Raw genomic sequence first — 16024 nt, 5'->3', positions numbered from 1 at the left:
TAATTGCATCTGACTTAGTCAGCTGATTATAGTATTATTTTTTCAGTTGTTATTAAAGCTTAATAACTTCAGCAGATCTCTTAGCTTAATATATTTCATACTCAGATTCTCATTCTACACAGCAGTCTCTGATAATATATATACTTCTGAAGAGATTGTGAATAATTATAATAAGATCTTCAGATTCAGTATAGTTATCTATTTATATAAATATTCAATTTTCTGCTGCAGATCTAAGATCTGATTTTCTCTATTCTTATTAATAATGATGATTATGTTGATAAAGCTCTTCATAGTGAATGCTTAATCTGCAGTGAATATTAATTGTTATTTAATTTTCATCTCAGTCTGTCACTGTATACACAAGACCTTGATCTTGTTTAGAATTCTCATACATGTACAGAGTTTTAATTTCAGTTCAGCAGTCTCAGTTACTTTTCTTACTACTTTGAGTAAACTCTCTAAGAGGTTCTGTATATCTTCTGATTCAGATAGCAGAGAAGAGTGTTGTTCATATTAGCTAGAGAAGGTATTTATTTCAGTGATTTTCTTGTTAATTATATAATATCTATTATTATATCACTATATCATTATATTACTGTATTATTATATCACTATATTATTCTATTACTATATCATGTTGGTGATTACTACACCTACTCTAGTCACATGCCACCCCAACCTATTCATTTAGTGTAACTCGCGTAGTTAGATTACAACACAATAACATTATTCTTCAAGAGGTTATGAAGCTCTTCACAAGCAATGTGTACATCTCTATTCAACCGCTCCACCACGAACTCGCTCGATTTTTCGAATAAGAACCCGCCGATAGATCCATCGAAAAGCCCTCGATCATACGAGCATTTTGACCCCATCGCCGACCGCATACCCCGTGTGGTGGTGGAGTTATCCAGCCAAACGTGAACCGGACGTTGTTCGAAGCTCCTGTGTGGGATTATCCCCCGTTCTCCCCTACCACACCACAACCCCGGGCCAGAGTGCCATACAAATTGTAAGGTGAAGTGACCTAGCCATATGCACCAATCTTCTCGATTTTGGAAGACCCCCGACCTGTAGTTGTGGAGATATCCGAGGAGCGACCTCCGCGAAAACCCTGTCCATCTTTGATGTTCCAAAACACCAACACCAAGTCTCACCCTCGTACCGCCCTTCCCAATCTGGCCCATCCCCGGCAGAAAAATAAAAAAAGATACCTCGGCGATAATATCAAGCACATAATCAACGGACTCTTCTGAAGTGCAACCTCCACAGTCCGCCGCCAGTGTATCTAGACTTCAACACCAAGTCTCACCCCTGTACTACCCCTCTCAATCTGGCCCATCCCCAGCAGAACGATACAAAAAGATACCTCGGCAACAGTATTCAATACATAATCAGTGGACAACGAGTCAACAGCACATCAACAACTATAAAATCAGTATATTTCAAGGTCTGACTGAGCCTTTGATCCCTGCACAGTGAGATATATTAAATCTAGTTTTAATATCTCAATATTCAATAGATTCTGCAAGGGATTGAGAACAGCAACACTAGGTTTCTATTGAATTTGAGAATTAACTCTATATTGATATAATCATTGACAAAGTCTTCTATTTTGAGATATAAATAATCAGTTCCTCTACATCCTGCTGACAATATTTATATTATTATATAGAAACAGACTTATATTCTCTATAATATCAAGACTCTGAAGAGGGAAAGTCTTGGTAGAGAGTATACAGTAGTGCATATCTTAGCAGTTTCTATCTCATTCTTCTGCAGCAGTTAATGCAAAAAAAAAAGATCTTAGAAATAGTTTTTTACTTCTCTTGAAAAAGTAAGGTGTTTTTCTCTGGGTTTTACACAATATTCTTACAAAGAATTAAAAACAGAGTTGTTTTCTGTCATAATTTCATATTCTTTTAAGTAAGAATTACTATTTCAGTGGCTGAAGAGCTTTCATTAATACTTAATTCTTTTTTACACTCTTTATTAACTGATTTGAGTTGCACACTTGTTGTGTGAGGAGAATTGAATGATTTAGAATAAAATTGAATAGTTTTAATCAATTTCTCTGCAAAAAATTGATTTATTTTTTGTCAGTTTTTCTCTCAAAAACTGTCATATTATCTGATTTATTATCAATTGATATCATACTTTTCCTCACTGTATCCCAAGAAAGAGATTGTAAAGATTTTATTGATTTATCTTAAAAATCAATTTTAGTTTATTAGATTCTCTTCAAAAATCTAACCTAGTTACTGAACTAGTGTGAAAAAAATCAGGTGTTTTATACACAAAAGTCTTTTATTCTTCTTTTGAAACAGTCTGACCAACTTTTCAATTGAAAACAGACTTAGAAATATCTCAATTGAAACAGTCTGACCAACTTTTCATTGAGTGAAAACAATGAGTTCAAAAATACGCTCAGTTGATGTGGAAAAAGATGCTTTCTCAAATGCTATTCCTGAGATTGAAATTCTGAAGAGAAGAAAGAAAGAAGAAATAGAGAAACAACAAGTTCTTGAAATACAGGAACTTGAAAAAGCAAGCAAGATTCTTGGAAAGCAGTGTCTGAGTGAGATGAATGAAGAAGTTCTGTTAATTCTTCATGCTCAGGCCAGACAACTACAGAAGGTGATCAAGTTCAAACTTGGAATCTCAAACACAGTTCAAAAAACCTTGAAAATTCCTAGTACAATCACTGACTCTTCATCTTACTCTTCTTCTTCCTTTCTTCCTACTCCTTCTTCTTCTTTGAATCAGAAGAAAACATATGCTCAAGCAGCTGAATCTGCTGTCTCTAAACCTGCTGTCTCAAAACCTGCTCAAAATCCTGAGAAAACTGAGAAGAATACTGCTCATGCCTCTATTCATAGAAAAGTGGAAAAGAAAATGCAAAAAGAGAAAAACTTCCAAATCTCTAGAAATAGAAGACTCATTCTCAAAGTCTCAAACCAGGATATTCTGCAAAGAAACAAGCTAAACTCAAATCTCATTTTCAGAATCAGAAATGAAATTAATCAGCAGTTCTTTTCTCAGTTGATGACTGATATTGAAGTTCAAAAACCAGTTATAGCTTCAATTGAGTCATCATTCTTTGGAAACTCTATTATTCTGACTACAATGCCTGAATTCAGTGCTGAATTCCTTATTCAGAATGAGAATCTCTGGAAGTCAGCAGTAGAATCATTGCTAAACACAACAATTCTATCTGAAAGAGATGAAAAGTGGGGCAAATTCATTCTTCATGATATTTCAGTTGAAATTTTTGACTGTGAAGAAGGAATGCTACTTCTCAAAAATGAATTGAAAGAATACAACTCCATTCAACTGAGAAAGGAGCCTGTATGACTAAATTCAATTGAGTTCAGACAAAGCAGGAGAAATGCCTCTGTTCTAGTATATACAAAAACACTTGAACAGTCAAAGATCTCTGAAGTAAGAGTAGCAGGTTTGAAAATGAGAGTTCATGAATACAAAGACTCAAGAATGAATCTCAAAGCTCAAACACAGTGTTCAAACTGTCAAAGATATGGACACTTTGCAATCTCATGTTTTAGAGACTCAAAATGTGCATTCTGTGCCAGAGATCACAAAACTAGTGAGCATAAATGTGAAACATGCTCAAAAAGAGGTGAAATTTGTCAACATACTCTGCTTAAGTGCTCTAATTGCAAAGAAAAACATGCATCTAGCTCTAAAGAATGTATGTTTGCTCCTAGAACTCAAAAGAACTGGAGAAAAGATGAAGCTCAAAGTCAATCTAGAACTGAAGAGAAGAGTCAAGCCAGTAAACTCACAACTGCAAGCTCAAAAAGAAGAAACTCTCAATTATCTAAGTCTTCAAACTTCAATTCTCCAGCAAAATGTAAACAGAATTTGAATCCTCAAACTCCTGTTAAGATTAGAGAATTGAGAAATGACTCTGATGATAAACTAGATATAATGCAAGCAGTTGAGATTCCTACTTTTCAGAACAGTTATAATCTACTATCTGATAATAGTGATTAGATTCTTCTCTACTCTCTTTTAGTATGAATATACAACAAAAACAACAAAAAAAGTTTAAAAACTCTTCAAAAATTACATTTATTCAAAATAATGTGGATAGAAACTCAAATTGCATTTATTCTTGTCTTCAAATTGCATTTGAATAAAAAGTTGATTTTGTACTGCTTCAGGAGCCGAATTTTGATGCTGAGCAAAAATATGTCATTTCTCATTCAAGCTACTACTGCTTTTTATCTCAAAAGTCTGAGATAAAGTCAAGAGTAGTGATCTATGGAAGAAAGAGATCAAGATATCAATTTAATCTAAGATTTGATATCATGTCTGACCCTGATATTCTGGTGGGTGATATTATAGATAAAGAAAATGAGTTTGATACTATACAGCTCATAAATATCTATAATGAAAAGTCATTGAAGGAAAATAACAATATCTGGACAATTGATAGAGGATTTCTGAACATAACTCCATCAAGAAACTCTATAATTGCAGGAGATTTCAATGCACATCATCCCTGGTGGAATTCAGAATGCAAGAGAGCAGTGAGAGCTGATAATCTGGTTGAATGGACCTTTGAGCATTCAATAGATTTAGTTAATAAGTCTGATCAACAAACATTCTTTAGAAAAGGCATGAAACAGAAGTCTATTATAGATCTAACATTCATGTCACAAAATCTAATGGAAAGAAGACTTGTAAACTGATTTATTGATTCAAATGAGACATCAGGATCAGGTCATGAGATTATTCAATTTGATATTGAACTGAGTGAAAAACAAATGAGTGAAAATCCTCTTCTCTCTAATCAGTATAACTTTGAAAAAGCTGATTGGAAAGCAGTTGAAGAAAGCATAAAACTGTTAAAATCTGAAAGACAGAATGAGCTATATTGGAATTCTGGTCAAGATATCTCAAATGAAATGCTTGAGAATAGAGTGAAGCTTATTACATCTATCATTCTAACAAGTGTTAGAGATAATATTTCAAAAAGAAAATCTTCTGAGTATTCAAAACCTTGGTGGAATGAGAATATCTCATCTAAAAGAAAAGAATTAGCTACTGCTAGAAGAGATTGGAAGAATGATGTAATATCTGATGAAGAGTTCAAAACTGTCAGAAATGAATATTTTTCAGATATTAAAAGAGCTAAAACAGACTGCTGGAATAAATTTCTTGAAGAAGCACAAGAAAAGGAAGTTTTTAAAGCTTTTAACTATACTAAAACAAGAAGTGTAGCAAAACTTCCAGCTCTAGAATATGAGTTTCAGAATGAATTATATACAGCAAACTCTTTTGAGAAAAAATGTCAAGCTTTCATGAGAATTCTCTTTCAGAACTCACCAGATTCAGATTCAGATTCAGAGGAAGAGAATTTATCACTTCTCAACTACATTGATGAAAATGACTGGGAATGGCCTGATCTTACACAAGATGAATTAGAGTCAGCTATCTTCTCAAGTTCTGTTAAAACTGCTGCAGGTCCAGATTCAATTAATCACTTGATTATTCAAAATACATATTCCTACTTAAAGAATGAATATTTTGAGCTCTTTTTCAATCTCTTGAAAAATGGATATCATTCTGAATGCTGGAGAGAAGCCACTGGAGTGATTCTTGCAAAACCTAATAGAAAAACTTCAATTCCTAAGTCATATAGAGTAATATCTCTATTGAACTGTTTAGGAAAGGTTTTAGAAAAGATAATAGCTACTCAACTATCTTTTATAAGCTCTATAGATGATTCTCTTTTATTCAGTGAACAAATGGGAGGTAGAAAACAGTGTTCTGCAATTGACACTGTTCTCTCAGTTGTTCATGATATTCAAATAGCAAAGCATGAGGGTCTGGTCTCAACTGCAGTTTTTATTGATATAAAAGGAGTGTTTGATCATGTTTCAAAGTCAAAGTTAATTCAGACATTGAAGATATTAAAACTGCCACTTTCCCTAATAAAATGGGTTAACTGTTTTATGTCTAAAAGAATTATACAACTCTTCTTTGATGGAATGAAACAAGACAAGACTGAGATAAAAATAGGAGTACCACAGGGGTCTTCAATCTCACTCATTTTATTTGCAATATACACTGCATATCTATTCAAAAATAGAAATATGAGAATAGTGCGATCTCCGAGTTATGTGGATGATATTGATCTAGTCTACAGCTCAAAAACTATCAAAGAGAATTTGAAAGTAATTGAAGAAGCTGCAAAGGAAATCTTTGTTAGAGCAGATATCAATCAAATTCAATTTGATATGAATAAAACTGAGTTAATTCATTTCTTTCCTAGATTCAATGAGAAAGAACTATCTCTAACTCTTTTAAATAGAGAGATTAAACCCAGTGTAAATGTCAAATGGTTAGGAGTATGGTTAAACTCCAAGTTGAATTTTAAATATCACATTCAACAAAGAACTGTCAAGGCAGAAAGACTATTGAACAACATAATCAGACTATCAAATACAGAGAGGGGTCTATTCTTCCAGGCTATGAGACAGTTATATATAGCCTGTATTACATCAGTAGCTGATTATGGAGTTCAAGTTTGATGGAATAATCAAGGGAATTTCACTGAACTCTTTCAAAGTCTGCAAAACAGAGCCTTGAGAAGAATTCTGGGAGCATTTAAATCATCTCCTATTAAAGCAATGGAAATTGAAGCTTCAATTCCTCCTCCTACTATTAGATTTGAAAAGGCCTGTATGAACTATGCTCTGAGAGTTGTAAAGATGAGCTCAAATCATATAATCAGAGAAAGAGTCTCTTCTTCATTTCCATCAATTAACTCTGGAAATGAACTGGATTGAAATAGATTTCTTGATTGGAATGAAAATAATTCTTCAAAGAAAATGCCTTCTCAACTGTACAGACTATGCTCTCTGATTAAAAATCAATTTTCTTCTTTAAATGTTGAAAAAGTTGATCATGAGAAGTTATCTCTCTGGAGAAAAAAGCTTGAATCTCTTATAGACTTACAAATAAGTGAACTATCAAAAGAGAAAGAATATGAACAGCATTTGAAGAGAATTTCTACAATCAATATAAAAGACTCTATTCTGATTTATTCAGATGGCTCAAAAAATGAGAACTTGAACAGATTGGGCGCAGGCATTGCTTATACTGAAGATAATATTAATTTTATCTCAGATTTCTGGAATCTAGGCTCTGAATGTGAAGTCTTTGATGCTGAACTATTTGCAATAGTGAAAGCTTTCAAACTCATTGAAATAAAATCTTATAAAAGAGGAAATTGTTTGAAAGAGGCATGGATATTCTCTGATAGTCAAGCTGCTTTAAAAAGACTTAGAAATAGTCAGATTCATAATGATCAAATGAATCTTGAACTGATCTTAAACTCTGTTTTAAAAATTCAAGAGAGAAGAACATCAAAGCTGAGAATTCATCTGCACTGGGTTCCTGCTCATATGAATATTCATGGCAATGAATTGGCTGATTCAGCTGCAAAAAAGGGTGCAGAATTAAGCAGATCTATTCAAAAAATTGTGTCCTGGTCTTTTATAAAGAGAAAAATAAAAGAATCTTGTTTAGACAAGTGGAATGAAAGCTGGCAGAAACAAAAGAAGAGTATACATTATTCAAGATTTGAAACAAAACCCAAGTGGAAATCTTGTTCAATTAAATGTAAAAAGAAAATATTCTCATCTATAATACAGCTGAAACTAGGACATGGCTATTTCAAATCTTATATACAAAGATTTGATGATAGATTTGACTCAATAGAATGCTCATTCTGCAATACAAATGAGAATCCTGAGCATATTATAATGCACTGTGCATTATACAATAGTCTCAGAGCCAGATTGAAAGAGAAGTATGATCTAAATCAATTAAATATGAGATTCTTATTCTCAACTGAGACAGGAATTAAATACTTAATAGACTTTCTATCAGAAACTCAAGCAGCTACAAGAAAATGACTAAATTCAGAATTATCTGAATATGAAGAGGAGGAAATCAATCAGATATAGTCTGTTAAAACAGCTATACACTCTCTTTTAAGAATTTGTTTTGTTATAGTCTCTCTTTACTTTTTCTTTTTCTGTATCTTTTCCTTTCAATTTCTTTCTATCTATCTATTTAATGTGTCTATCTTTGAGACTGTGTTCTTTCTCTCTTTTCTTTTGTCATGATATTGTCAAATGGTTACAAAGTATCAAAAGATGTTAAAACACTGCAATTTGTAAACAGTTTTTGTATTCTGAGCTGGAATTTTCTGATTTTGCATATCTGAAATTGATGAATGTACAATAGTTAACTTTACAGACATAGAAAAAACCCTGAGAACTAAAGTTCTCAGGTAGATGTCATAGTCTCTGACTGCATACATCTATAATTGAAGAATAATAATAATAATAATAATCTTCACAAGCAATAAATAACTGCAATAACATGCTAAATTGACATCTTCATGTATCATTACACGTGCCTAGATGTCTTTTATTAATTAATTGAACTCATGATGAACCTGAGATTGAGTGAAAAGCCTGACTTAATGAAGAATTACATGCTAATACATAGAAAAAGAAATTCACAAACATCTGAAGTATAAGAAGAATTGAGTGTGAATTTATCAACATCTGCAATGAATTGAAAAGTAACTGCTTCAGAGGCATTTGAGTTAGATGAAATCATCACAGAGAAATAGTCTGACAAGTTCAACAAATACAAAGACTCAGTTGAAGACATCAGTGAGATGTCAGACAATACAGAGGGCTCAAGTGACTGAAACAACAATGGCTCAGTGAGTGAGAAGACTCATATGAGGCTTGAAATTGCAAGACTTCAGCATGAGATTGAGTGTATGAAGATTAGTAGAAGTGAGACTCTTGTAAGTGATGAGATGAGAGTGAATCTGACAGAATACCTTCAATAAAAAGAGAAGACATCTGTTATAATGAAAGTTCTTGAAGAATTCAGAAGCTAAGTAAGACTCATCAAAAGACTGATAGTTCTCACTGAATTCATTAACTACTCAATGTGAAGAGAGGAAATTCTTTTAACTGCAGAGCAGTCTGAAATCAATGATATTCTTGAAGATAATGATCTTGATGAGAATGTCACTATGAATATGCAACATTTCTGAAAAGAATGCAATCTTTGATTATACAATTACATATGGTCTGCAATTGCTCTGCAGGCCAAGGCTCATTTCACTATACTCAAGAAGTTCAAATTATCAGCTTATACTCTATGAACTATCATAGAGAATAACTTTTCTGAGAGGTCTGCTGTATGTAGAACTTGTTTATTTAAAGAGCTTATTGAAATAATCTTTAAAAGCAAAGAATCTGACAGAGCTTTCATTGAACAATTAATTATCATCAGAACTGATTATATTCATCTGAGATATAAGATTGAAGATGTTGTGTTTTTTGATAGATTACTGACAGAAGTCAATAGAGGTTGAGCATTCTTCATAAAGAATAGAATGAACCAGATTGATAAGAACAATTCAAGATCTTTAGAAGAAGACTTCATGAGGTTATACTGTGACATACTTCTACACCTTTCTACTGCGGAAAATAGTAGTACTGAATTCATGAAAAATCCCGTGAATAACGCTCAAGACAAGGATAAGAAAGGCAAGGACAAAGACAATGACAAGGACAAGAACACTGAATTCAAACCTGAATGTAGAGGTAATGATGTGAGGACCTGCTATCATTGTCAAAAGGTTGATCATATTCAGACTGACTGTTGGAAGAAATACTCTGAGAAATGTCCTTCAAACTTCAATATGAATAGGAACAAGGATAAAGACAAGGATGCGGAGAATACAGGTGCTGCTCCTGTTCACAATGTCATGAAGCAAGTATTTTGCATCAAAGAAAAGGCCTATGCGAGTGGCCAGACAGGAAAAGATACCTGAATCCTAGACTCTGAATCAGGCGCCCACGCCACACCCCACAGAGATCTTGTCATGGCAAAGCCTCAGAAGGTGAAAGTGATGTTGAAAATGACAGATGAAATGATAGTCTCTGCTGCAGCTATAGAAGATATGAAGATTCCAGTGAAAGAGATGAATATGCTGTTAAATGATGTCTGCTATATCTCAAAATTGAAAGTGAACCTTATGAGCATGAGTAAGCTTGTACATCAAGATTATATCTTCAAACAACTGACATATGGAAATAATCACATCATATTGCTTATGTCTTCTGATAGGATGTTCTTGTTTACTGCAAGATTGAATGACAGAGATATCTATGAGATAGAAAAGCCAGTCATATACAGAGACTTGATTCAATTTACTATACTCAATGATGATTTTGAATCTGTGAATACACTGTGAATAAAGAGTAATGACACAATATTAACACTATCTGAAAGAAATGATACAAAGATTATAGAACTTACAATAATGCAATGATATCAAAAGCTAGAACATCTGAATCCCGCGAATATCACAAAAATGATGACAGATTCATGACTAGGAATGAGAATAAGAGATGACAGAGCTTTGCCATTCTGCAAGACCTGTGTACAGGTAAAAATGACATGTTCAATATTCACATCAATGACAAGAACTATCAAACCTGTAATGAGATTCTTCATGGACCTTGCAGATGATGGCTGCACACTATATGATGAAGCCAACCTCTCTACTCAAGAGAGAGCTAATTATTGAATGAGCATTACAGATGATGCTACATGCTACAGGTGAATTATTCTTATGATATCAAAGAGTGAGGTCACTGCATGTTTGATGACCTTTATTGATGAAATTGAGACCACTACTCAATGCTGAATTGAAACCCTACACTGAGATGATGAAGAAGAGTTCAAAAGTCAAGAACTTAAGGCCTACTGTCAGAGCAAAGAAATAGTGTATGAAACAACTACATCTGATACATCATAATCAAATGACTCAGCAGAACACGCGAATTGAATAGTTGCAGAGAAGACAAGAAGCTTGCTATTTAATAGTGAGCTGGTGAAAGAGCTCTGAGATGAGGTAATACAAGCTGTGATTATGATGATCAACACATTCTTAACATCAACAAAGATATTTGAATGCAAGAAAGAAACATCACTTATACCTTTTAAAGTATGAACTGAGGTGCAACCTTCTGTTCATTGAATATGAAGATGAGGGTGCAAGGTCTACAAGAAGGATTTGAAAGTGTTAAATAAGCTCACAGATAGAACTGACAGCAGGGAATGACAGCTGATTGAATATCAAGAATTACACCAATATCATGTATGAGATTCTGTTGCACATTGTCTTGAGATTGCACAAGATGTCATATTTGATGAAGCTCTTGACATGAGTGCAAATACATCTATAAACATAGTGAGAGAATTCAATGAATTGTCTAATGAATTGAACATTCTGAATGTCAGAGAGAAATGACAGCACTGCTTACTATAACACCTAGTAAAGAAAAAGTCAGATGTTTTGAAGATGATTATCAATGAGAACTTAGAGAATGCAATTGATTCAATCTATCTTCTAAATAATAAGACACAGCTTGTCATGAATGAAGAGTCTGAAGACTCTGTTAATGAGAATGATTCTGTTCTAAGTGTTCTGACAGATCAATCAACTACACTGATGAAAGTCAAAAGAAGCTCAGACTGAGACTATTAGCATGAGACAATGAAAAAGAAGATTAAGATATTTAAATAGAAGAAGACATATATTATTGTTGAGAAGGCCCCAGAAATGAATATTCTTACAGATAAATGAGTATATGATTGAAAATTCAACAATAAGAGAGAAATCATTCACTTTAGAGCTTACTGAGTGATTAGAGAGTTCTTGCAACAGCAGAATATTCATTATACAAGATCATATGCTGCAGTGATATCAGAGTCTACATCACACAGTCTATTCACTATATTAACTGTCAAAGGATGAAAGGTCAAATCAATTGACTATGTATTTGTGTTTTTAAATGACATACTATCACAGAATGAGATGATCTATATGCAACTGCTCACAGATGTTAAGCATAGCAGAGAGGGCTTGATGAGATTACTCTGCCAGAGTCTATATGAAATGAAGCAAGTCATGAGAGTATGGTATTTCCTAGCAATGAAACATCTCACCACATTGAGATTCAAGATATTATCTTATGATGGTGAATTTCTATATCACTCTGTTCACAAGATCTATCTGACATTGCATGTTGATGATTGTCAGGTGATGAGATCTTAAGAACAGTAATTAGACTGAGTATTGAGAGAGATTGCAAAGAGATTTGAGACAAAGAATGTTGAAGAGACTAAGTCATATCTTGAAATGAAGATCAAATGCCAGAGAAATGATGATCTAGCAGTTACACAGAGCTGTTATATTGAGAAGATTCTGGAAGATTTCAGCATGAATAAGATAAATCTGGCTGACACTCTGATGACAGCTGGTATATGACTGGAATTCTCACCTGATGAGGAAGAGGGATTGAATGATGACTTTACAGCTACAAGATATTATCAAGAATTGAGATCATTGCAGTATTTGATCTCAAGCAGCTGGTCAGACCTGACATTCATGATCAACTATCTCTTGTGTTTTAACTTGTGTCTGCACAAGGCATGTTGAGCAGTGTTGAAGCATGTTCTATGTTATATCAAGAAGATGAAAAACCATGGCATATTATACAGGAAGGAGATCAGTGATATGAGCCTGAGTTCTGTGATATACTGCAATTCGAACTGAGTGAGAGTGAATCCTCAATACAAATCAACTACTGACTACATTATATTGATTAACAGGTCACTGATCTCATGGCGGTTGCAGAGACAGACATCTATCATTAAATCAATCACAGAAGCTGAATATATTACAGCTAGTGAGACAGCTTGTGAGATAATCTGATTGAATGATATGTTATATGATGCTGAGTTGATGAATGATGAAAAAGTGAAAATATGCTCACACCTACAAGTTGACAATAAGAGAGCAATTGATCTAGCAAAAGGAGAGTCCTTAACACAAAGGTCACACCACATTGAGATTAGATATCATATTCTCCACAATTTGGTTGAAAAAGGGGAAATCATGATGGAACATGTTGGTTCTACAGTGAATATAGCTGACAGGCTCACCAAGCCACTGACGAAGCCTGCATTTGAAGAATTTGTCAAGAGGGTTGGCATTCAGGAAATTGAGAAGAAGGAATGATTGAATGGTAATGACAATACAGCGGATCAATGGATTTTGCATGTATTTCTTGATTTTTACGGTTATTGCCATACAGACGCCTTTCCTAATGAGGAAATCAGGGTCTGATTGATGTAATTAATTATTATTGCATTTTTGAAAGATTTGAGGATGGGGGAGGCCTCGGGTGGCGGCTCATAGGCCACGGTGTAGCAAGGGGGGGTGTTGGTGATTACTACACCTACCCTAGTCACGTGCCACCCCAACCTATTCATTTAGTGTAACTCGCGTAGTTAGATTACAACACAACAACGTTATCCTCCAAGATATCATTATATGATTTCTGTTATCATTGTATAACTCTGATGATGATCACTCTCTCTTTTATTTCTTTAAGTGAAGAGTAGTCTTCTTTGAATCTGATTCATCACTCTCATTTCTTTTCTCACACCTCATTCATTTGCATACATGGTATTCATTGTTGGAGCTACTACACAAGCCCTAACCCACGTGACTCACACACATATATTTAGCTTCCACTAGCTACTAGTTAGATAATAACAACCAACCACATTCAACCTCTCTCACAGGTTATGAAGCCCTTGCACTTCTACGAAGCATTATAACCATGCAATAATCATACAATAAGCTTTTCAAATAGCTGCTTCTTTCATTCAAATACCCCATGCCAAATGCCTGTCAATATGAGATTGATCAACCGCGAAGAGACTACAGAGAATCAGATAGCTGGATCCTTTTCAACATCAATAACCGCGCGAAGACAACGCAATAATCAAGCCCAAGATAATCCTCCAGAACGCGAAGATATGAAAGATCATGATGAACCAAGCTGCTGGTTTGAACACCCAGAGAAACGACCTGCGGATTGGAAGAATAGAAAGAAGGTCAATGATGATGATGCCGCTACACCTGTATGCTACAATACTGAGCAAGTCTTCTAATGATGCTCATGATGACCGCCAATATCGAAGCCAAAACGATGGAAATACCGATAACGATGCCAGGCCCCAGTGCCTATATGATGCCAGGCCACAGTGCCTATATGATGCCAGGCCACAGTGCCTATATGATGCCAGGCCACAGTGCCTATATGATGCCAGGCCTCAGTGCCTATATGATGCCAGGCCCCAGTGCCTACGATGCCAGGCCCCAGTGCCTATATGATGCCAGGCCCCAGTGCCTACGATGCCAGGCCACAGTGCCTATATGATGCCAGGCCACAGTGCCTATATGATGCCAGGCCACAGTGTCTATGATGCCAGGCCCCAGTGCCTATATGATGCCGGGCCACCGATTGCCCATATGATGACCTATGCCGATGACCTATGCCGATGACCTATGCCGATGGCCTATGCCGATGACCTATGCCTATGCCTATGACGATGAAAACCACAAAAATAATAAGAATGAGATCCCGCGGCGTTAGAACAACTGGGGGTAATACCAATACTGAAAGGACGGATTTGGGCGTTCTTCTTGCATGTTTTTTATGTTTTTTCATGTATGGAGCTAGTCATTATGAGGAAACTAGACTCTACTTTTTGTAATTAATTTTTATTGCAGATTTGAATGATTTGGGCGCTTTTGACTGCGTGGGTTAACTGGCCTGCGTAGCATGGGAGAGTGTTGAAGCTACTACACAAGCTCTAACCCACGTGACCCACACACATATATTTAGCTTCCACTAGCTACTAGTTAGATAATAACAACCAATCACATTCAACCTCTCTCACATTCATCTGAGTGTGAAGTTTTCCCTTAATAAGCAAAGCAGTATTAATCAGATACTCTTTCACTCACTGCTCTTTATATGCTATCTTTTTGAGATGTTCTAGAATCACACTGACATGATAACTATGAATTACTTTGTAGATGAAATTATCATGCTCTGAAGAAGCCTGCACTTCTCACTGGTTTTTAGACATGCTACTAGATGTGATTCAAAGGTTTCTTAAGCCAGTGTATAATTACAGGTGTACACTGACTTCTTATATATTGTAATATCATACACTAAATTAATTAGCGGCTGCTATGACCTCTTTACACTTGTACGTGTACACTAGTAGTTCGGAAGCGGCCGCGTTATTATCCGACGGTCATACGTTCTTCTGAATCATAAGTGTAAATACATCTGTAAATACAGTGAGAGAATTCAATGAATTATCTAATAAATTGAACATTCTGAATATCAGAGAAGAATGACAGCACTACTTACTATAATATCTAGTAAAGAAAAAGTCAGATATTTTAAAGATAATTATTAATAAGAACTTAGAGAGTGTAATTGATTCAATCTATCTTTTAAATAATGAGATACAGCTTATTATAAATGAAGAGTCTGAAGACTCTGTTAATGAGAATAATTCTGTTCTAAATATTCTAACAGACTGATCAACTACACTGATGAAAGTCAAAAGAAGCTCAGACTGAAACTATTAACATGAGATAATGAAAAAGAAGATTAAGATATTTAAATAGAAGAAGATATATATTATTGTTAAGAAGACTCTGAAAATAAATATTCTTACAGATAAATAAGTATATAATCAGAAATTCAATAATAAGAGAGAAATTATTCACTTTAAAGCTTACTGAGTGATTAAAGAGTTCTTATAATAGCTGTAGTGTACGCCGCTACATAGGGTCAGATATAAGGGTAAAAACTTGTCTTATTCTCTTAAAGATGAGAGATGAGTGTACACTCTTATATATACAGTGATTGTTCTATAGAGATTAGCTCTTGTAGAAGAGGTGATCATCTATGAAGAAAAGAACAGAGGCTCTGTAGAGAAGGAGTGAACACTCTCATAGAAGAAGCAATTATATATGAAGAAAAGAATGAAGGCTCTGTAGAGAAGAAGT

At 34.6% G+C, this 16024-nt stretch overlaps 4 protein-coding genes across 4 annotated transcripts; 3 read left to right on the top strand and 1 right to left on the bottom strand.

Moving 5' to 3' along the window:
* Positions 1–713: 713 nt before the first annotated feature.
* On the bottom strand, positions 714–1203 carry BDCG_16313 (uncharacterized protein; the record flags this gene model as incomplete). Its single annotated transcript, XM_045425563.1, has 1 exon — positions 714–1203. Exon 1 carries the CDS (start codon positions 1188–1190, stop codon positions 714–716), a length of 477 nt encoding a protein of 158 aa, XP_045279517.1. The 5' UTR covers positions 1191–1203.
* A 1209-nt stretch (positions 1204–2412) lies between these two features.
* On the top strand, positions 2413–4017 carry BDCG_16312 (uncharacterized protein; the record flags this gene model as incomplete). The annotated part of the gene is made up of 4 exons (XM_045425562.1): positions 2413–3351; positions 3430–3457; positions 3567–3712; positions 3883–4017. The coding sequence occupies 4 exons, from the start codon at positions 2413–2415 to the stop codon at positions 4015–4017; spliced, it is 1248 nt and encodes a 415-aa protein (XP_045279516.1).
* A 9678-nt stretch (positions 4018–13695) lies between these two features.
* BDCG_16311 (uncharacterized protein) lies at positions 13696–14103 on the top strand (the record flags this gene model as incomplete). The annotated part of the gene is made up of 1 exon (XM_045425561.1): positions 13696–14103. Exon 1 carries the CDS (start codon positions 13834–13836, stop codon positions 14101–14103), a length of 270 nt encoding a protein of 89 aa, XP_045279515.1. The 5' UTR covers positions 13696–13833.
* Positions 14104–14114: 11 nt separating this feature from the next.
* On the top strand, positions 14115–14534 carry BDCG_16310 (uncharacterized protein; the record flags this gene model as incomplete). Its single annotated transcript, XM_045425560.1, has 2 exons — positions 14115–14354; positions 14425–14534. 2 exons carry the CDS (start codon positions 14115–14117, stop codon positions 14440–14442), a joined length of 258 nt encoding a protein of 85 aa, XP_045279514.1. The 3' UTR covers positions 14443–14534.
* Between the last annotated feature and the right edge of the window lie 1490 nt (positions 14535–16024).

This window comes from Blastomyces dermatitidis, assembly GCF_000003525.1.
Source record: "Blastomyces dermatitidis ER-3 genomic scaffold supercont1.1, whole genome shotgun sequence".
In the NCBI taxonomy this organism is placed as follows: domain Eukaryota; kingdom Fungi; phylum Ascomycota; class Eurotiomycetes; order Onygenales; family Ajellomycetaceae; genus Blastomyces; species Blastomyces dermatitidis.
This window is presented reverse-complemented; position numbering and strand designations above follow the sequence as displayed.